Genomic DNA, 22,911 nt, shown 5'->3' on the forward strand with positions numbered 1-22,911 from the left:
TAGATCTCAGTTTCCCAGATGTCCAAAGAAAGAGGAGCTTCATTCTACCATTCCCCTTTTGGTAGACTATGAACCTATGTGGACAGGCTTGCCTCTTGTACAGATCATAAAAAATAGCTCATCACGGGAGTGTCCTGAATCTGGTACATCTGATTATGATTCACTGAGTATATTCATTTTACAATCCCCTCCTTTCTGATTACAAAACCTGTACTACAATCTACTTCTGGGTATTGACTATCATCTAGAAAAGTAACAAAATCCAGATTTGTTTACTGGTTTTGGTTCATCCTCATAGCTTTAATCCTCATGACCGCAAATAGCATCTTGTGTAAGGGTCTTTGTATACATGTTTTGGCAAGTAATGTCTTTGCTCCACATGCTGAGCTAGTAAATTCCTGGTCTTGTTCCAGGGACTTGGGGCAGATAAACTCAGCAAAGCTTGGGAAAAGGGGGCCTCTAGCTAATCACCACACTCCTGCTAAATGATCTCACCATAGATTTGGCAAGGTCATTTGTGCTAATCTCACTTTGAATTCTAATATGAGTTTACAACAATTCATCATTCCTCTAGCTTATGGGTCACCATGTTTCTGGCTTGCTGTCCACCTGGTGTGCAAGGGCACGGGCTCCCTTTCAGCCATGCTCCGCACATCTGAACCCATCCAGAACTTGCAGCTACATTTCTGTTGAATCTACTGGGTTTATTTAAAAGTCTTTAGTCTTTTTGTGTGTGTGTGTTCTTGTTCTGTGGATTTTCACTTTTTGAGTCAGATTAAGAAAAAATGTTCAGAAGTGTTTGCTTAGCATTCTGCTGCTTGCTTCTCTTTTTAGGCATCAGATATTGTTGCAAAGGAACTCAGATTTCCTTTTTGAGAGCCTTTTCAGTACATTCTAAAACACAGTGACAAAATGTCTAATTAAATCTTTTGGGGTGATTTTAAGAGGCAGTTTATGTGACATTGGTACTCTGTGATATGGCTAAAAGCTTGATACCATATTCAGGAATAAAAGAGATCAGGAAGTTGATGTGTTCCCAGGGAATTAAATGCTTCAATTCCTTGGGGAAGTGATTTAAAGCAGCATCTGCTCTGTGCTGTGTATCATTTTATACTTTCCTTCAGATCCCTGAACCTGAAGTAGGTTATTTGAATATGTGTCTAATTGTGTGAATCAGTTTATATCACTCAGAGAAACGTAATAGGAATATTGGCTAGGATTTTGAAAGGGGCAGAAGGGACTCACATAATAGTGAAGACAGAAAACTTTACTGTTGAAAGTAGCGTGCCATGGCACTGTTTCTGTCCCACTGCTGATGTGACAAGGTGCCTGTAGAGTTTGTTGCGGGAGGAAGTAGACGTGTTCAGTTCTCTTTTCATCCTTGTGACAACACGGGCACGCCAGTTATTTCAAGTTTGTGGTTCACTCCTCACCTGCCTTAACCATTTCATATGACTAACTTGCAGGGAGGTTTGTGGTTTGTGTCCTGACTGTGTAAGTCTCTTTTGCCTCTGCACCTCAGCATGATAACAACACCCATTTGCTTCCCATGTATCTTAACACCCCTATGGTTCTGTTTTCAGAGATTTCCAGATGCCTGGCACTTGTTCAGAACATCAGTACAACCCATTGTCTTCAGCTCCATTTTCCCTTCCTTAATTGAAATACTACTATGCCTAGCTCAAAAAGTTTTTAGCACCATGAATACTTCCTTTACCCTCTTGAGTTTTCTTCTGTCAGACTTTGCACACTGTGCACAGTTGCTGATGTGGAGGGGTGCAGCTCTTGCCATCTCTTCAGTCTTCCCTATATCTGTCCAAATTAGTGTAATCAAACCCATTTGCCTAATAATCCCTAGATTTTTTAGAACACAGTCTGATTTTCATATACAGAGATTAAGGTTCCTTTACACTTCTGTGGCCTTATAAAAGAAAACTAACTTTTCTGTATTTCCCATAATGTTATCAGTATGTTGTAATTTAACCCGAACCAGCAACTCACTCATTCCCTCCACAGTGGGATGAGGGAGAGAATCAGAAAGGTAAAAGTAAGAAATCTTGTGGGTTGAGATAAAGACAGTTTAACAGGTCAAGCAAAACCCGCACACACAAGCAAAGCAAAGCAGGGGATTCATTCGCCGCTTCCCACGGCAGGCAGGTGCTCAGCCATCCCCAGGGCAGCGGGGCTCCGTCACGTGTAACGGGGACTTGGGAAGACAAACGCCAGGACATTGAACGTCCCCCCATTCCTTCTTCTTCCCCCAGCGTATATACCCAGCATGACGTTCTGTGCTATGGAACATCCCTTTGGCCAGTTCGGGTCAGCTGTCCCGGCTGTGTCCCCTCCCAGCTTCTTGTCCCCCTCCAGCCCTCCCGCTGGCAGGGCCTGAGAAACCGAAAAGTCCTTAACTTAGTATAAACATGACTCAGCAAAACTAAAAACATCAGTGTGTTATCAACATTATTCTCACGCCAAATCCAAACCACAGCACTGCACCAGCTACTGAGAAGAAAATGAACTGTCCCAGCCATAACCAGGGCACAGGAACTCCATGTTACTTGTACCAAACACAGGAACTTGTTTTCCACTGTGGTACATCACGTACTCCTTTCTAGCTGCATGCAGTGAGCACCAGCGATTCAGTAAACCCTTGCACAGATGTTCTGGGTATGGAAGTTAAGTGCAATAAGCATTGGTCCATGATGTTTGGAAGTTAACCTGTTTATTCTCAGGGATCTCATGTGGGTGATATCAGCTGAACCTGTCACAATACAGATGTGAAAGTATCACAAGGCCTCCCGTATAGCAATATTGCTGTATGTGTTGAACATAGGGGTGTTAAGATATATGGAAGCAAATGAGTGTTGTTATCACGCTGGGGTTTCTGGAGGTAGTGAGGGAGGTTCTGCATCTTTCATCCTTCACTTATCTCTTTTTCCTATTCTGTCTGGTTTGAATGGGACCTGATCTTGGCAAGGGAGATTTTATCCAGCGGTGAATCCTTCAGGTTCTTCCTCTTTGTACGTTCCTGATAATACTTTTCCTCTTCTGGACCAAATTATATCCTCTAATGTCCTCTTGTCATTTGTGAACTCTAGGTACTGCAGCTCTGCTTTGGCACTTGGCTGGGAAGAGGAATAAATGTTGCACTCCAGGAGAAAGACAGAAAGGGTCACATTTGATTGCTCCACATCCTCACTGCTGAAGCAGAGAAGCTGTCCCCACGCCCTCAGGCTGTCTCTGTAGTGGGAAGCAGAAGAGAGGATGGAGCCAGAAGCACAGTAGACCTAAGTTGGGCCATGTGGAGATCAAGGCACAAGACTTGCCCTTGCAAGCACAACACAGGAGTCACATGGATGGGCATTGATGGTACTTTAGAATCACAGCATTACCCTTATTCATTCCCACTGTAACATCCAATCTGATGATATCCCTCTCCCACTCTGGGTCTGGTTTCAGTGATTTGCTGGTTTGGTTTTCTAGGAACAGTCGTAAGCACTAATAAGACTCTGGTTGAACATTTTGGTTCCATGATTTTGTGAAGGAAAGCTGCTTTCCTCCAAGAAGTGTGGCCAGACTATACCCAGATCTGATGACCAGGCTGAGGCAGATATTGATGTGGATGCCTTTGTTCCAAATGTACAAATGCTGCTCTGCTGATGTCTGCACACACAGAGCTAACTCACTTCAGATGCTATAAGAGGCTTTGGCCTTGATTTCGCCTGGCAAAGGGAAAGATAAATCATTTCAAGCTGGGTCCAAATGTTCTGCAATCAGACTCTGAATTAGCTTCAGGTCCTCCTAGAGTGTGCAAAAGTCTGGTGTCTTTTGTTGGTCCTAAGGCTGTTGCTGACCTATATGTCTTCCATCTGCATTCTCTATCTAACAGATTTCATTAAATACTGCAAGCTACAGTTGTGACAATATGCCATGCTTGGCTCAAAAATATCCTTTCATGATGGGACTCATTACCTGGAAATGCTGCTGTTTATTCAGACAAGTTGTAGGTTTCATATGATTTTTAGTTAACCATAGGGATGTAGCAATGCAGTCTTACTTCTCAGCTTTCACTGAGAGTCCTGAGGTGGCTTTGATATAATGATACAGCACTATATTAAGTGGCAGTTATGTTTTTTTGGATAAAGCTGTGCATGCCGTGTGTTCCAAAGGGGCCATTAAACTAGCAGTAGCAGCAGCTTCTCTTTCCTTCTGTTTCTTGAAAACTTTCAGCTACAAGACCCTATTTCTCATAGGTTTCCTATTATCAGATAAAATAATAATTAGCTCCTAAATAGCATTTTTAGCTGTGGTCATGATATCAGAGGGGATGGACCTGCAAAATAGAATTCTTTAGTCTGCATTAAATGCACCATTTAACAAAAAGATTAGTTTTTATTTCTCTGCGCCAGAACCAGACTTTAGGTGGCACAACAAAGGACCAAACTGATGAAGACATCTTATTGTTTGTTTGGCTTTATGGTCATATTGTCATAATCTGCATCCTTTATAGGATGAGGTGGGGAACATTCCCACAGAAGACAAGGAAAAGGCTGAGGTACTCAATGCTTTCCTTGCCTCAGTCTTTAATAGTAAGACCAGCTTCCCTCTGGGTACTCAGCCTGGAATACAGGGATGAGGAGGAACAGAATAAAGTCCTCACAGTCCAGGAGGAAACAGCTGGTGACCTGCTGCTCCACTTAGATGTGCACAAGTCTATGGGGACAGATGGGATCCACCCGAGGGTACTGAGGGAGCTGACAGAAGAGCTTACCAAGTTGCTCTCCATCATTTATCAGCAGTTTTGGAAAACTGGAGAGGCCCCAGCAGACTGGAGGTCAGCCAATGTGATGCCCATCTACAAGAAAGGCAGGAAGGAGGATTCGGGGAACTACAGGCCTGTCAGCCTGACCTTGGTGCTGGGAAGGTTATGGAGCAGATCATCCTGAGCTCCATCACATGGCACATGCAGACAACATGGGCATCAGGCCCGTCCAGTATGGGTTCATGAAAGGCAGGTCCTGCTTGATGAACTTGATCTCCTTCTACAGCAAGATGACCTGCCTAGTGGATGAGGGAAAGGCTGTGGCTGTTGTCTATCTGGACCTCAGTAAAGCCTTTGGCACCATCTCCCACAGCATCTCCTGGAGACACTGGCAGCTCATGGCTCGGATGGGTGTGCTCTGTGCTGGGTTAAAACCTGGCTGGATGGCCGAGCCCAAAGAGGGGTGGTGGATGGAGTTACATCCAGCTGGTGGCCGGTCACAAGTGGTGTGCCCCAGGGCTCAGTACTGGGGCCAGTCCTGGTCAATGTCTTTATCGATGATCTGGATGAGGGGATTGAGTGCACCCTCAGTAAGTTTGCACATGACACCAAGCTGGGGTGGAGTGTTGATCTGCTTGAGGGCAGGAGGCTCTGCCGAGGGACCTGGACAGGCTGTATTAATGGGCCCAGGCCACTTGTATGAGGTTCAACAAGGCTCAGTGCTGGGTCCTGCACCTGGGTCACACCAACCCCACACAAGCTGCAGGCTTGGGGCAGAGCGGCTGGAAAACTGTGAAGAAAAGAACCTGGGGGTGCTGGTTGACAGCCGGCTGACCATGAGCCAGCAGTGTGCCCAGGTGGCCAAGGAGGCTGACAGCATCCTGGCCTGTATCAGAGACAGTGTGGCCAGCAGGACAGGGGCAGTAATCATCCTGTACTCGGTGCTGGTGAGGCTGCAGCTCGAATACTGTGTTCAGTTTTGGGCTGAACTGGATGTAAAGGTGCTGGAGCGTGTCCAGAGACCAGCAATGGAGCTGGTGCAGGGTCTGGAGCACGAGTCTTATGAGGAGTGGCTGAGGGAATTGGGGTGGTTTAGTCTGGAGAAGCGGAGAGTCAGGAGGGATCTTACTGCTTCTCTACCACTACCTGAAAGGAGGTTGTAGTGAGGTGGAGGTCGGTCTCTTCTCCCACATAACTAGTGACAGGACAAGAAGAAATGGCCTCAGCAGAGGTTTAGATTGGATATTAGAAAAATTTTCTTCACTGAAAGGGTGGTCAAGTGTAGAGGACTGAAAGCTGTGGGTTGATTAACACTGATAATCTGCAGTCGTGGCCTTGCCTCCAAGGCAGTGGGTTGAGGGACATGGATGATGTGCAGCTGTAGCTCGTTCTTGACAGGTGGCTAAATAGCCCTGAGGAGTGTGGGCTGGATGGAGGAGCAGCAGTGTGGAGGAAGGAGGGACAGCATAATCTGACTGATGGCAACGCCTTGTTGCAGCCTGATAGCTTGCTTGTGCTGCAACACTTCAGCAGTGGTACAGGCTGCCCAGGGAAGTGGTTGAGTCACCATCCTGGGTGGTATTTAAAAGACTGTAAATGTGGCAGTGAGGGGCATAATATAGTGATGGACTTGGCAATTTTGGGTTAACAGTTGGACTTGATGATCTCAAAGGTCTTTTTTTGATCTAACTGGTTCTATGATTCTTTATTCCATGTGTGGTTTTGGAGAGGTGTGTATTCACAGGCTGGCAGGAACGCTGGTTGTCAGTGTCCTCTGGAGGTGTTTAATCAAACAGTTGAGGATGAAGATTTGAGAGCTTCCCTGGATGACCTGTCATGGTGTTGCACTGCTCTTCGAGTGGAGAAGTTGCCTTCCTCGTGTTCAGACTAAACCTCCCCAACTACGTTTTTATGGCTGCTGCCCATTAGTATACCCTCTGCTACCACTGAGAAGAGTGGACTGATACTAGATCAGTCATTAACCTCTTTGCCAGACTACCCAAGCCCAGCTCCCTCAGCATCTTGTCATGAATCATGACCTTTAGGTCTCTGACCATCTTGGTTGCTATCCTCTGTACTGCCATTTCCTTTATATCCCATTTAAAGTGAGGGTTCAAAACCATAGCTCAGAAAGTGAATTAGCTATTGAGATCTCACCAAGATTCTTTTCTATATTCCATCTAAACGAAGTGGCAAAATGAAGCAGGTAATTAGCCCTTAGTATGGTTTTTCAAGGAGGAGGATGCTTTGACAGTTGGAAAATTAAGTGATCAACTTGGAAAGGCAAAGCTGGAGGGAGTAACAGTCGAAACTTGACTTGGGAGGAAAACTACTACTTAGAGGAGTAGGGATGCGCCACTTTGTCAGTTCATCAGCAGCTCTAGGGAAGTACAGGTATTAGGTCAAGCCAAGTGTTTCAGATTTGAGATTGTAAATACTAGCGAAAATGAAAAGTTGTTTTACATCAAAATGTTCTGCATTGGAACAGAAACAGAAAATTGTTGATACTTGAAAATGCAAATTTCTGGTTTTATTAGAAAAATCATGAAAACCAAGATGATTTTGAGAAATGCTATGGAATCTGTGCTAGTTTACCATGGGAGAAAAAAATAATAGTAGTAGAGATTCTTAATTTGACTTTACTTTTTTGCCCAGCTTGGGACAGAGTGTCCCCAAGGGAGTAAGAGGACAGAAGGCATCTTTCCTCTTGCTTTCAAGGCTGTGACTTGAAATAAGCAAATGCTGAACGTGGCTAATTGCAAAGTAAAACCTCTGCCCAAGCAGTCTGCTCTTGTCTCAGAGCTGGAACTGTGATGCTGCTTTTGTTTCCAGCTTGTGGCTCGTATGTCAACATCATTCTGTACAGTTTTAGGACGGTTTGTAACCCTATGACCTTGTATGGTCCAAATGCACTTTCCACTTTCCTAAAATCGAAGTCTGTCTGCTTGTCCCTTCTGGAAACTTTCCCCATCGCTCCTCCAGATGTTCCCTTTTACTTTTCAAACTCTAGTTCAAGCTAGTTTCACTGGATGAGCTCATTAGCTGCACAAACTGAACATGTGCAGTGCAAGACATTAAAATGTTCTTAGAGCACAGAAACTAGGCTGTTTGACATCCCGATTAGTGGAGTCTGTGGTGGCAGTGTCAATTTGTTAATGGTGTCCAAACATTTTTAGGTCACCCGGTTCTAAGCAAGTGCTACTCTTAATTGGACAGCATGAAACTTTTCAATATGAAATGGGACTTATGAAACATCAGGTTGCTTTCTAACAGGAAAGTTCTTTCCCTGTGAACACTCCGTGGAAAAATGTGAAGAAAATGTGAGTGCCACGCTGAGTTTGCCAGTATAAGCAATATTTTGGCAAAGAAGTGAATGTATGCAATCTTTACTCTGTAATTGTCTAAACTGTTCCAAACATCTGCCTACATTCTTCCCACAGATACATTTCCCAAAATAAAGTTATTGGAAGTTGATTGTTCATCACTCATAGATCCACAGAAATATTGATGTTTGACTCACTGTGGATATTTTATTTTCTTAGGCTATTGAATGTTATACTTCATGCAGAATGTTCCTTTCTGCTCAGCCTACAGTGCACAGCAAGAATAAATCCCGCTGGCACCTGACATCTATAAAACTGTCTTATATTTTCTGGGTTCAGAGTCTGTTTTCTTACAGTATGCTTTCGAGATTTCATGTTTGGGATCAATTTTAATGAGGTATCTAGAAGCTCATGCGTGCTCTGAGGAAGCTGAGCCCTGAATAATCATATTTTCCTCTTACCATTACATGTCCTGCAGAATCTGATTTATATCTCTGTACTGATGCTAGCTTACTTGTCACTAGTGTTACCTTGTGATAGTTCATGAGCATTCATGGGGACTTAGGGATTTGTAGCAAGAGTGTAACAGGGAGGAAGTCCTGATAGTACAGTGATTACTACTGATCTTGCTGTAAGAACTGGCTTTTTGTTGACCCATCTGTTGTGGGTGTAATAATAATGCGAATATTCATCTTAGAAGTTCCAACTTAGCAAGATCGAGAAAAAAACCTCTACCCTGAGGGCCTGGTTTAAACCCACTGATGTAAGCCAGGTCCTGTTTTCATTGCTAATGCGTCCATCTCCCTGACATGCATTAGGAGTTGTTAACCTCTGTCTGTTCTGAGATGAAACTAAGCAATCTCTATGCTTGCCCAGGGATGGAAGGGTATGTGGCTTTATTTAATAGATTGTTTCTATTTCATTTGGTCTTTTCATTTCTGCTTCTTTATTAAGCTCCAGGCACTGTGTTCCCCTGTGAACTGTGCTACATCAGGTTAGCATTAGGATTTTTGCAACAGTGTGAGTGTGGATCTGAGTGTCCTGGGATGCCTTTTGAAATCATTTTGGTTAATGGGAACATTTAGGGTGGTACGTGGTGTTGGCGTTGGCTCTACAGGCGTTTCTTCTTGTATTGTCTAAACAGTTCAGCCAGTAGGTGGAACCAGGAGAAAGCAGATGTGTTGTCTGGCAGAGAGACAGTACAAACGCACAAGCCTTTCCTGGGAGATATATCTCTCGGTGCCTGCTTAAAGTGGTGTTTGTAACTGCAGTGTCCCTGTTTGGGACAGCCGAACTGCAAAATCTGGAGTTATTTCTAAACAGTGACAACCCGATGCTCTCAGGCCTTGATGCATGAGCACCCACCAGTAAGGATGTTTGGGTCAGTCTGCAAATCAGCAGATTTGATCACACAGTAGTAAGAAGGACATTTTAATAAAGATTTCCTCACTGACCATTTTCTCTTGTGAATGTGTCAGAGATGCAGGACAGGAGATAATCCAGATCACGTTGTATCCCTCCATCAGTGACATCTGGCATTTGCTCAGAAAGGCTGGCATTTGCTCAGAACTGTAGGTTAAAAATATTCCTTTAATGTGTTCTGCTGTGGGAAATTAAAAGGGGTCCACCCACTGGCATGTGCCCTGCAAAACACAGCTTGTGCAGCTAAGAGTGAGCTCAAAAGTCCTTCTTTTAGAACAAATTACCACCAGGGTGAAAACAGCAGGAGGTGATGAGGTACAGTGGTTTGAGCAGACCTCTATCTGCCAGCTTCCCATAACCATTTCCCCAGCTCTGCCAACAGCCAGAGGAATTGAATTTAGAAGTCACTGTCCTTTCTGGACTTTTTCCCAGTAATAAACTGGAAAGGAAGAACATGGATAGCTTCTCCCCACCTTCACCCAGCTTATCATAATGAGAAAAATACTTGAAAGAAAAAGGCTTTAAGAGTGAGATCTTGCGGCACTGAAACAGTGAATCAATACACATGAATATATTTTTAAACACGTGTAAGAACTGGAAGCAAAGGAGTATATTGCAATGCATCTAGGACTTTGCTGCTTAAAAGCAAAGCTGGAGGTTTCCTTATGCATCATGTAAAAATGCTGCTGTATATCTGGCTGGCTTGCAATTTGGACTGTATACGCTAATTTCAACACCGTAACTTGGTCTTTCCAGTTTTCAAAACTAAACCAAACCTACAATTTGTGTTTTCTGACAAATTGAAAATAGACTTTGCCAGCAGGTAGAACATGCTGCTAAAATGCTGCTATCCATTTTATATCTTTAAGACTTGCATAGTAAAACTGACGGCTACTAAAAATACTGAGTTTGTGGCCATGGCAAGCAGTGAGTCATTTTTTATTTTGTCCTTCTCTCCTCTTGAATGTGAATACAGAAATCAGATGCAAATTGTTGCTAGTGAAATAGTATTCTTTGCAGATTCAGAAAGAAAGTAATTTTGGAGCTTACCAAGCATAAATCAGGAGCAACTTTAATAGAGAGTTATCAGTCATGGCACGGTGAGAAAGGCTTCATCATTTAATGAGAATAGGCTTGTACCTCCAAAAGCAGCAAAATTAGAGCTCACTAATAACTTGTGATGGAATATTTTCTCCTTAGCATCCAAAATAACAGATCTGCAGACCCCAAGATTGAAGAGTAATTATACCAAACAAGTTAATTATCAGTACCTGGAAAAATTCATTTGCTAGCAGGCACATTCTTTTATCTTTCTGACATCTTAAAATAAACCTGTCAAACCCCTACCACCGTGCTTCTTGGTGTTAAGTTTCTCTTCACTCTCACTTTGGATTTCTTACAAAACTATTGTCCTCCAATACATTATATTAGCCATGAAAGCATGATTCTTGAAAACTTAAATTACATGAGGGGCTTGTTTGTTTGTTTGTTTATTTGTTTCTAGTTAAGTATGGCCATTGATGAATACCATTACAATGTGATTTCCTGTTGATAGCACCTGTGGAAAGGGTTGTCTTTATTGTGGTGTTTATAAAACATTATTCAGGATGACATAACCATCATACGTATTAATAAGAAAGTGTCTATAGCCCAAAATGTTCTGCAACATTGAAGTAGTAGGGGTGAATGACTTTGTCAAAGGGGTTTAGATATCCCAGTGATGACAGCTGACCATGGAAAAGGAAAAGACAAGAATTTCATAAATCTACCAAGTGTTTCTCCCATAGCAAAACTGAGGGACTGAGGAACGGAGAGGAGGAAGGCCTGGAAGCTGTATAAGTTGTGCACTTGTTCTAGTGTCCAGTAGACAACAGTTTCCAACGGTTAGGTTTTGGCTGGGTACTGATGGAGCCTAAGACATGATGCCACTTTCACCTCTCCATTCCTTCCCCATTTGTGAAATAGGGGAGTCAGAGTATTTTGACTCCTGTTCACACTGATTATTTAAAGGTGTTCATGTAGGCCACACTAAATGTCCTTCCCGTAGCTTACTCAGCCACACCACAGGACATTTCAGCAGGCACATCCGAGAACCACAACAGCTAGTGACCCCAATCCTTTACAAGAATTCAGCCTCAGTCCTTCCATATGAACTAAACCCATAGGACTAGTAGGGCTCCTCTTTGCTACTGTGTGTTGATTCACAAACACTTTCTTACCTTTCATATCTACACAGAGTAGAAGCTGTTCGCTTGCTCCTGTTGACAACCGAAACAAGGGACTGTGAAGGGATTTACTTACAGGGTTGGGCTGTGGCAATGTGCTCTTTAAATAGCTGTGTGACTTTTCTCTCTGTGTCTGGATTTGATTATTAAACACTTTTTTAATGATCAGCAACCAAGTAAATAGGCTTATTGCACTTGAAGAGGCCTCTTTTCTCAAGTGACAGATTATTGCACCTTGCTGAAATTATTGTGAGTGGAATGAAAAATACTACTGTTTAAAGGCCAGGGCTTTTCATTGATCTGAATGTTCCTCTTTTAACAACTTTGGCAGCATCAAGGAGCCTTAAAGTGGGAGTAAATTATATTGGTATGTTTTAGTTTAAACATGAGTTTAAAGGTGATTTTAAGCCAACTTTAAGGCCAGCTCTTTGTAAAGGGGGCCTTAATGGAATTGGGAATTATGCCCAGAGCAAACACATTGCCTGTTTGGCAATGATTAGCAATGTGTTAACACTTTTGTGCGCTAAATACAGGGTAACTAATTACTGACATACTTAAATACACCTTCAGATACAGCAGTAGAAGGCTCAGGAGTGTACTTCAGTAAAATTTAAGTTTGCTAACAAAGAAGGTGTAGAAGACAATAAAAGAGCTTTGCAGAGGTATCCAGCTCATCGGCTGTGGGTCTTTAATTCTTGGGGATGCTTTTCCCCACAAAGTCTTGGGTTAAGGCATTTTCTTCATGCAGAAGTGGTGAAAAACCTTTTGTTTGAGACGTCTGAAACTGTAAAGAGGACAAAACACTGGAGAATATATAGTACAGTACAAGGTAGCCAGGAATGGAGGGGATTCCCTTAGTAATTTCAGGATCTTGACTTTCTTTGTCTGAACTTTGTAAGGTTCCACACTTACTCTTTGCAGCCCTCACACCTTGTCACCAGAAAGAGTTTCTGGACCACATGTGCCCAGGCAGGGTCATGTTCCATCTGCTGCTGATAGCCTGTAAATAATCACTTTTTTTTTTTCTGTGCCTGAGCTACTGTGCCCTGCTTGACCCCCATGTGCAGCTCAGGTTTTCTGTGCAGTGATCCTGGTGGAAAAGGCACAACTCTGCTTTGTCACTGGGCTGGTTTGCACCCTTCCTGCACCACAAGAACAGCTGGTGCTGTTAAATGTCATCCAGAGTGTGCTCTGCAGGGACTGGAGAGTGCAGAAGGCAATGAACTTCTGCTCTCTGTGCATTTTGCTATGCGCTAAGGTACACCAGCACTCCATTACCTTAGTAATAGTGACCTGAATGTGCCTACTGCAGTACCATCACTGCGTTACAGGAAATCCCTTTTCTGTTTATTCCTGATTTACCTTGACCAGATTTTTTATCTGATTATCAGGTTTGGAATTAACTTGCAGGGGTTTTTTTCTTATTTGCAAAGGAAATGGTGGTCAGGAAATGGAAACTTGGCAGCATCCTCCCCATAAAAGTTTTCCTTCCTTGCTCACCATGCTGGCAAATATTTGTGCATGGCTAATGTGAGAAACACTAACATTATGAAGCTTCACTTATGCTCATCTGACTTATAGGTCCCACAATATAGGACAAAAGCATGTGCCAAAAGGCATAGGTGGAAAATCACTGCAGAAGCATCCCAGTTGCTTGACTGTGTGGGCCAGGGTAACATGATGGGAACTACAGTGTGAGGCCTGGAAAAGCCCATCACAGACAGACCTAGGAGCCCCATGACTACTTCAGGATTCACAGAGACCATTTTTTCTGCTGAATATAGTAGTCTAGACACTGTGAAGGGTGGGTAAGGGTGGTTTTCAGAGTGCCTACAGGAAATACATGACTGACTTGAAGTTAATTTTTAAATTATTATTTTAATTTTTTAAAAAATGTTATAGCCATAGTGTAGCTTCATTTTTTAGGACTGGAACTCTGTCAGGGAGCTGAACTGCATGTGTGTGGTGTTATAGGGGTGGAGAAAAGCAAAGCATTTTTCAAAGAGAGGTGAGTGAACTTGTATGTCATGATATTCGTAGCTGGTAAGCCACATTCTGGTTTTAAAGGTTATCTTTTCCATTCTCTAACCTCATCTATACTCCAGTCCAAGTGCTAGAACACTGCAAGGCAGCAGTTGTTGCGGTATTAGCAGTACTGCAAGAAGAGATGAAATGGCCAAAGCATCCTCAGGAGGTCTGTGATGGAGTGCTAAGCCTGTGCGTTTCAGTTCACCGTCACAACACAGAGGTTCATGACTGGGTGTCTGTAAGGATGGTGGGCTCACAGCCTGCTCACAGTGCCTTCATGTATTTATGGAGTCCTGCATTTTGGTTGCAAGACCCACACAAATATGGATAAGTCTGAGTAAGATGGGTCCAAACAGGGCCACATGTGCCTTCACTCTGCAACACGATGACCTTCATCTTGCTTCTTGACCTGAAGGGCAGTAACTGTTGTGTGTAGATGCCTTTGAGTAGCCAAGAGGCCCTAGAGCTGTCAACCAACAGGGACAACAGCTATGGGGTGGCACAATCCTTTGCCAGAGCCAAGCACCACGAGGTGACAGAAACTGGACCCGTCACACCCTCCTCTCATGTGTCAGAAGGGGTTTGACATGTTCCTACATGGAGAGAGACCTCCGTTTAGAGAGGAAAGGTCTGGGGAAGGCTGAGTATCAGCTGGTGGGGGCTCTGCAGTTTGTATGCCAGTCCAAGCTGCAGAGCATTTGCCCTTGGCTGGCATCTGAAGGGGTTTACAAGGGAGCAGTGACCTCTCCCTTTCCATGGCTCATTGACGTTTATTTTTTGGTTTCCTTGCAGCCTCTTTAGACCCAGGGGGATTTTAATTGAGGACTAATCACCGCAGGGGTTGCAGCCCCTTTTTCTCTGGAACGCTTTCCAAGCTGTGCTTCTTTGTTTGTAGGCCATTGCCCAGACCTCCACCACCATGACCCCTGCCGTCCCTGCCATGACAGAGGCCTACACGCGGACTCAGTACTGTAAGTGGCCATGCGAGTGTCCGAAGTCTCCACCTCGGTGCTCGGTAGGTGTCAGCCTGGTCACAGACGGCTGCGACTGCTGCAAGACATGTGCCAAGCAGCGTGGAGAAAGTTGCACGGAGGCCGACACCTGTGATTTCCACAGGGGCCTGTACTGCGACTACAGTGGAGACAGACCTAGGTACGAAATAGGAGTATGTGCACGTAAGTGATGTACATATATTTTTGACTTAGCTATACACTGGCAGCTCTCCCCAGTCTGAGCAATGGTTGAGATTTAGCTTATGAGATACCTGACTGTCTGAGCATCAGCTTCTCCATTCATCGTCTTCCATTTCCTTACAGCTGTAGTCATTCTCGGGGCAGTTGGCTGGATGAGAAATGACATCCAAACTCTTGCTCTTTGAGTTGGCTGCAGCCGAGAGCAAGGAGCAACGAGCATTTGAAGGTCTTCAGGTTGGCAAGTAGATGATTCTGTATTCCCCATAACAGGAGGAGGTGCTGTAGTGGGTTAGGGATGAGGGCGCCTACATGAAAACCATGACAGTAAGGGGATGCTTTTGTCTTATTCCCAATAGTGGGTCCCTAGGAAGGACAGCACATGACATCCTGTCAAGACAGTCAGGAATTAATCATCTAGCAAACTTTCCTGGTGACGAATTAAGGTCTGAGCCTTAATCTTACAATGGTTTCAGTCACATTAGCTACCACGAAGCAGAAAGATTACTTCCTGCCTGTCATAACAAACGCTTGGTGGCATAATTCATGTGGTTGGAATGCTTTTATTCAGGAAGAAGAAGAAGAAGAAGAAGAAGAAATGAGGTAGTGTTTTGTGTGTCACGGATACATTCACTTGTTCAGAGATCCAGAACATGGAAGGAGTCTGATCTGCTCATAAACATCCTAAATGATTGAAAGTCATTACTCTGGGAATGATTAAAAGGGAAAGCATCCAACCACAAGTACAGTCACACAGATAGCTGATCAGAAAGGATGTCGACTGTTTAGCAAGTTAGTAGTACATACTGGTTATGGCTTTAGGTTCATAAACAGGAAAAAGCCTTTTAGAGGGACAACCTTCTAGGCTGGAATATAACCATGAATGCATGGGGTACTAATAGAAAAAGTAAAGGGGGAAAGAAACATGGAGGAGAATCGATTGCGAGATCAATAGCTAGAATAACTGGTCCATAGGAAAGATAAAAGATTGCAAACAGTGGGCTTCAATAAACTTAGAATATCAGCAGAAGTTTCATCAAGGGGCAAGTCTGAAGAGTAAAAGAGCTTCAGGGTAGCTGGCAGTTTCTCACAGAAATGATACCAGGGGTTGCTGTTCCTTAGCAGAAGAATGGGAAGTGGAATAAGAAATGAACTTGGCTTTGCATCAGCTCAGCCACAAAAAACAAACATGCAGAAAGTGCAGTCTGACCAGATTTTGGTAGGATACAGGTGAAATACCAAAAAGAGGAGGTATGTGCAAGGAGCAGTAAACTTAAACAGTTATTTTCAAGATTAGAAAGGATCCAGGATTAGGAAAAGAGGATATGAGATCATCCAAATGTATTGTCTGGAGTGTGTGTGGAACATTCATGGAAGGTCTGTAAGAACAGGTTAGACAAACACCTGACAACAGTGACATCGCTACAGCTGGCCTTGAGTTGGGAGAGGAAAACAAGCTGAATGTTGTCTCAAAGCTACCTCAGCCTTCCTAGGCCTCTTTAAAGACCTTCACATTGCTCCACATTGATTTATTTAAATGCTTGCTTTCTTAGCTGGATATTTTTGGAGGTTTTTTTTTAGTCCTCCCATACATCACAGGCATTTGGTATTCCTGTGACAACAGCACTGTGATGTAGGAAGATTGATCTCCAGCTTCTCCAGTGACGTCTGGAAGGATTCCCAATCTGCACTTCCACATCCTTACTGCCAGAACTATATATCCCCTCCTATGTGATACTCACGGTTTTACGGTGAGGGCCATTGCAGTGCGCAGAGCTGAGGGGCATGCGAAGTAGGTCTGTCCATGGTTAGGACGTGAGGTGGCTTGTCTCTGGCTGCCACAGAAAGCTGTGGGCTTCCCCTTGCTTTCAGCACCCGTGCACACAAAGGGATCTGCTGACATGTCCTTTCTCGTGTCCTGGGGCATACAGAGGCTGCATCACTGCACTGAGTACACGAGCTGCTGCCCTGACTGCAGGGTGAGTGAAGACACGAGTGGGACTCCTGTGCTGGGTGGTGGGGACTAACTGCTCTGAGGAATTTGCTTGGCAGCTTGATGCCAAAAGCTAGGTCTAGAGAATCCAGTGCATGCAGGACTACAGAAACAATGTAATTTGTGGAAAATAAAGATCCTGAAAAAGCCAGGAACTGGTGGTGGGAAAGGGAATGGTGTGAAACTGTGGGAAATTCAGGCTGTATCTGGGCTGGCATGCTGGGGTGTGTCCCAGGATCTGATCACCCAGGCGTCAGGTAAGAGCTGGCTGGGAGTCACTACAGCGCTCCTTTTGTTGTTGGCTTTTCTCTCCATCAAAACAGAGACCGCAGGGTGCTGAGCCCAGGTGGCCGAGGCAGGCATTGGGCACATGCGACCAGGAACACAGATGTGCTCCCAAATGGCCTAATTAGATGCAGACTCCACAAGGTTCTGCATGAGGGCATGCCACCGTCCTTTTCGCTGTGTTTGGAGATGTTCTCTTGACGAACCTCTGGATGTATGAGACCTGCAGGAGGCTGAGTTAACACAGACCGGGAGGGGTATGCTGGTAGCAAAACGCCAGGAGATACAGCATTTTCGTGAACTGTCACAATCCATCTGCATCTTCTAAAAATAAGTTTAACTGTATTCTCAGCGCTGGCTCCAGCCCTGAGTGATGTCTCTTCAATACAAAGGCTGAAGCATTATCAAAATCAGAGCTCAGCATGAACTGGAGAACTGGACCTGTGCTTCAAATTCCAACCACTCTCATTTTTGTGCAGAAAAAGGGATTTGTGTTTGATGTTTTCATTCTAAAAATAGGAAGCCTTTGCAGATTTTTAATCCAGCATTTCAATTTGAGTTGGCCTTGAAGCAGCCACATTGCAGCTCCATTTCTGACTTAAAAACTGAGTCTTCTGATTTAAACTTCCAATTTAAAACTTAATCAACCTGACTGGTGCGTGCACACTGCCTCCGTGTGACCAAACAAGAAACTGAAGTTTGACTTTTCCATTAGAAGATTTCTGCCACTGGTTCCAAGTAACTGTCCATACCTTTGAGACAAAAAAGTTGCTACTTTTTGAATCAACGTGATCGCTGTTCATTGGCAATCAAAAAGCGTGATTTTTTTTTTGTGATTTTATTTAAAAATATACATCAAATACTAATTTTCATGGATTTGGAATACGTATGTTAGTTCATTTTACGAGAAAATTGTTCTGTGATAAACTGGGATCTAGCTGCCTAAATAAAGGAATCCAGTGCCGTTTTAGCTGTTCCTTCACTACGTTGGCTGTCCTCCCCCTTCTGCTTCAGATGGGTACAGGTGTTGTGAAGAGCTATGTCATATTTGCAGTCCCATACAGTTCTTTCATATGTCCATGAAAACCTCAAATTTCACTCAATATCTGTTTCAATTACTTTGTTCCTACTGCAAATAACTTCTACCAGCATGCCATGAAATGATTTTTTAAGTAAGCATTTGTGGATAAAACTTGTTTTATTTTCTAACTGCTTTTTTCCATGAAACATTAAAAGATTCTTCTTACTTATTTTTTTTATTTTTTTTCCCCCGCTGTGATTCAGAATGAAAACAGCGTCCTTGATGGTATGACTACATTTGGCTCAGCACCATGCTGAACACATCACCCCACAGCACTGCCATATCCTCACGTTGGCTCCATTAGCCCAGGGAGCAGCTTGGTAAAGAAACTCATCAGCACTGTTGGTTCCCAGTGTTATTTTAATGGTGCTCTGTGTGTCTTTCTCTCTTTTTCTTTCCTTTCAGAGATTGTCGGTGTAGGATGTGTCCTCAATGGAGTCAGGTATAACAATGGGGACACGTTTCAGCCTAACTGCAAATACAACTGCACATGCATCAATGGGGCCGTGGGCTGTATTCCCATGTGCACAAACTCACGTCCTCCCCTTGTCTGGTGCCCAAACCCAAAGCTGATTAAGATGGCAGGGAAGTGCTGCGAGCAGTGGATTTGCGATGACTCCAAGAAAATCAGGAAGACGTCTCCACGCCACATCACCTCTGCAGGTAGGGTAGGAGTGAGGTGGACCTCTCCTTTGCCATCAGGCAACTGAAGTCAGAGTCTACAACCGAAGCATCACCTTGTACTGCCAGACCTGGCAGGCACCTAGTCTGTGTGAAGGAGGCACAAAGACTCCTATACAGCATGTAGTGAAGGGCAGGACATGCAAAGACCAGTGATGTACTTGAACTTAGTGGCAACATGAGATTCATCAAGTGTGCTTGTGTGACAAAACCACCTTTGAAGCACACATCTGCTGGTACTTTGAAGATGTTACAGGTCCTATTTAAGGTGGTGGGTTTTTTTTTTTCAGTCTGGACCCACTGGAAAACAGAATTGGTTCAGTTTAAATTTGGACTGAGGCTTTCTCTCTGTGTCATATTGCTTCAGTAGTATGATTTTAAGGTCCCTGTGTCTTAGTAAGTCCCAAACTTACAAAACAACATGAAAGCAGTTATTGTGGTGGAAGTTTCACTGCCAATTGGGCTAAATCGCCTTTGTGTTAGTATAGCTTTTTAGCAATTCTGGACTGATGACATTATTGAACTATTTTATGTATTACATAAGGTATCTTCTTTCCTCACACTCACGTTTATAGTGAGGGTCACGTAGCCCACTGCACAGAGGTGGCACCATTTGCCTCAAACATAGTCTCGAATGTTTAAGATGTGTTCACCTAGCCATATGTCTTAAATTGATCCTCATAACGTTCTGTGATGCATTGTAGCGACATTAGCCTCATTAGCTCCGTGTTCCAGACTAGCCCAACAGAGGTCAGGGAGACACAGGATGCTTGTGGCAAACCAGGATTTGGGTTCCTTGATGGTAAGAGTTTTTTCCCAGTCCTTGGTCTATTTTTTTAGCACAAAACAAAGCCTTGATCTGCATTTTGTGAGCTAAAGCCACCAGAGTTCAATCCTCACTTCTGTCCCTGGTAGCTTTGAACTGTGAGGTAGGTCCAAATTCCAAACATTTACTACTGAAATCGGCCTTATGTCTTCATGGTGTGTGTCCCAGAACAGACATCACACAGCTTTCCTCTCCTGACTTTTTCTCTTGTAAGTAGAAGTCTTATAGAAGCGAGACTAGCAATTATTGCATTTAATATAATAATAAATACAATACCAAGCAAGCTCAATGAAGCTGAGATTCTATCAGTTTTGCCTGTGGGCTGTACTGTGAGCTGCAGACCAGCAGGGACTTTGGCTGAGGCTGTGAAGGAACCTGAGCTGGGGTTGCCAGCTGCTTTCAAAACAGAGCCCACCCTTTCTTCAAGTGGCTGCCGAGCTCTCTGAGAGCTATTCAAGCTGCTCTTCCTCCCAGTGAAAGGTTGTGGCTGCTTCCCAAGCCCCTCTGCCATCCAGCAAAGACTGACAACTGCTTTCTGCTACAGGGGATCAATGGAATGGGCTCAGAAATAAACCTTCATGGTGAGGTCAGATCTCATCCCTTTTTTTGCACCGGCCGGCATGGGCTTTGGTAATTGTTTGTATTGTGGCAGCACCTGGGGGTCCCAGACAAGGACCTCCTTGTGCATGGCTCCGAAGGGGATAAAGAAATGAGCCCGGGCCCCAAGTGCTCGCAGCGCTGGAGGGTCTGACACAAGTAGGTCAGCAGCAAAGGGGGTGGGATACGGAGGTTCACAGGAATGCTGAGCCACTTTGCTGTGATTTAATTATTTGGGTTAGTGGCCTGAATGTGTAATGAGCTGGGTGTTTAATATGGCAAACTGCCCCCCCCCCCCCCCCCCCCCCCCCCCAGCTGAGTAACGTGGGGTTAATCTGACCTCTGCAGCATACGAGGGAGAGGATGAAGCCTGGCAGAAGAACTGCCTCGTTCACACCTCATCCTGGAGTCCCTGCTCAAAGACCTGCGGGCTCGGCATCTCCACCAGGATTTCCAATGACAACGACCAGTGCCGGCTCCTGAAGGAAAGCCGACTGTGCAACATGCGGCCCTGTGAGGTGGATATCACCAAGCACATCAAGGTGGGGACTGTTTCTTCGCGTGTCCCTTGAGCTGTGCCTGGACACAGGGTCAGCCTTTGTTGGGCAGCATTCAGGCCTCTGCAGGCTGCACTTCTACACTGACTTACTGTGCTGCAGAGAGGTCAGAAATGTGTCCTCCCTGTGCTTCCACGTGCTGGTATGAAAACCTTCCCCTGAGAGCTTTAGTTCCAGCCAAAAGGTCCTTGCAAGAAAAAGCAAGCCAGGTTCGCTGTGTCACGGCTGGTTTGGGCAGCCCTGTGACTCAGCTAGCAGATAAGTGATGGTGCACGGCTGGTCACGGCCATGAACTCTACATGGCGAGTATCCTACTTGCAGCTTTCGGGTTCATACGTCTAAATGTGTAAATCTGTCACACCCTCTAGATCAGGGCAGTAAAATGCTTCCTAATGGCTTCAAACCCCTTTAAATATTGGGAAGGTGGTTTGTGTGTCCTACCTGTGTCAGCAATGAATATTAATTTGTCTTTTTTTCTGTTCTTCTCTGATTTAGCCTGGGAAGAAGTGTTTGGCTGTCTACAGGGCCAATGAACCAATGAACTACACCATCTCAGGATGTGTGAGCAAAAGCCCATATAGACCCAAATATTGCGGTGTCTGCACAGACAACAGGTGCTGCACGCCCTACAAGTCCAAAACTATTGAAGTGAGGTTTCAATGCCCAGATGGAACAGAGTTTTCCTGGAAAATCATGTGGATCAATGCATGTTTTTGCAACCTGAACTGCAAGAACCCCAATGACATCTTTGCTGACTTGGCTCATTACCATGATTACTCTGAAATCGCTAATTAAATTGGCTGAATGCTGGAATTGTCCCATTGCTCTGATTTTACAGAGGTTTTAAAATAAAAGGAGAATCTTCATCCGCTGCCAATGTACAATTTGTTTTTTCCTGAGTTAGGATGTTAAATCTCCTTGTTTTGCTGCACTGTTTTTGGAGAGGCCTTGAACAAGCAGGATTTTCAACTTTAATAGACCTCCATCCATTAACAGCAGCCAGAAATTCCTCTATGCACAGATTCCAGGACTTAAACGACAGTCCTGTTGGCACTGCCATTTATTAGGCCAGCAGTTTAATTGACCAAAGGAAAGAATGGTGCACTAGTATGACAGCAAAAGTATGGCTGTCAGTAGCTTAGATATGAGATTCAAACAACATTAATGTAATTTTGTGAATAATGTAATCTAAGCTGGAAAATGAGCATTGGCATGGATGTTTTATTCTCAACATTCAGTCTTTGATGCTGCTGACCCTCAGGACTAGACCCCAGTCTCTGTCACACAGAGATCAGTCCTAGAATTCCCTCTTTGTCACTCTCAGTCAGATCCTACCCCATGATAAAGTTCATGGGAAAAGCCTAGGGAGAAGAAGGTTTCTCCTGAAATCCCTGTGCTCTGAGTCTGTGTCTCAATGCACAAGGCTGGGTCAAAGAATCTCTGTGTCCCGCTCTCCTTGGACTCAAGTCGATCTCTTGGAGTGTCTTGTGCCAGGGACATTTTGACAGTTTCTCTACCTGCTCTGATCTTGAACAGACTGAATACTCTGAACCCAAAATGGTCACCCCAGAGCTCATATTTTCAGGATAGATCCTCTTATCCATGGATTATTTATTGCTCCTAGGCTAGCTATGCAGACCTAAAGGATGAAATGTAGAGAGTTAAGTGAGAGAAGAAGGACAATACTTCATGTGTCCATTTATTCACATAGAAACGGTGTCTGGGGACCACTACCTCCTCCTCCCTGTGGCGTTACCATCACACAAGTCCTGCTTCCCACTGCCACCTTGCCAGTCACACACACCTTTGTTTTACATGGCTGGGGTAGAGAAAAAGAGACATGTGCTAAATAAGAAAACAGGTGTTAAGCTTCCCATCAACTCTGTGGATGAGTGGATGCAAAAGGAGAGGACAACCCCTGGCATAGCTTCTGGTGCATTA

General features: G+C 44.2%; 1 protein-coding gene across 1 annotated transcript in view; it reads left to right on the forward strand.

The window, feature by feature from the left end:
* The window catches only part of CCN4 (cellular communication network factor 4), a 38,460-nt gene extending 16,618 nt beyond the window's left edge, over positions 1-21,842 (forward strand). The window contains exons 2-5 of the mRNA XM_037380891.1: positions 14,656-14,935; positions 18,715-18,972; positions 20,762-20,955; positions 21,466-21,842. Of these exons, the coding sequence (XP_037236788.1) occupies positions 14,656-14,935; positions 18,715-18,972; positions 20,762-20,955; positions 21,466-21,765 (1,032 nt within the window). The 3' untranslated portion in view covers positions 21,766-21,842. The remainder of the gene's footprint in view (positions 1-14,655; positions 14,936-18,714; positions 18,973-20,761; positions 20,956-21,465) is intronic.
* The last annotated feature ends 1,069 nt before the right edge of the window (positions 21,843-22,911 follow it).

The sequence above is a fragment of the Falco rusticolus genome, chromosome 3 (genome assembly GCF_015220075.1).
Source record: "Falco rusticolus isolate bFalRus1 chromosome 3, bFalRus1.pri, whole genome shotgun sequence".
NCBI classification, from domain to species: domain Eukaryota; kingdom Metazoa; phylum Chordata; class Aves; order Falconiformes; family Falconidae; genus Falco; species Falco rusticolus.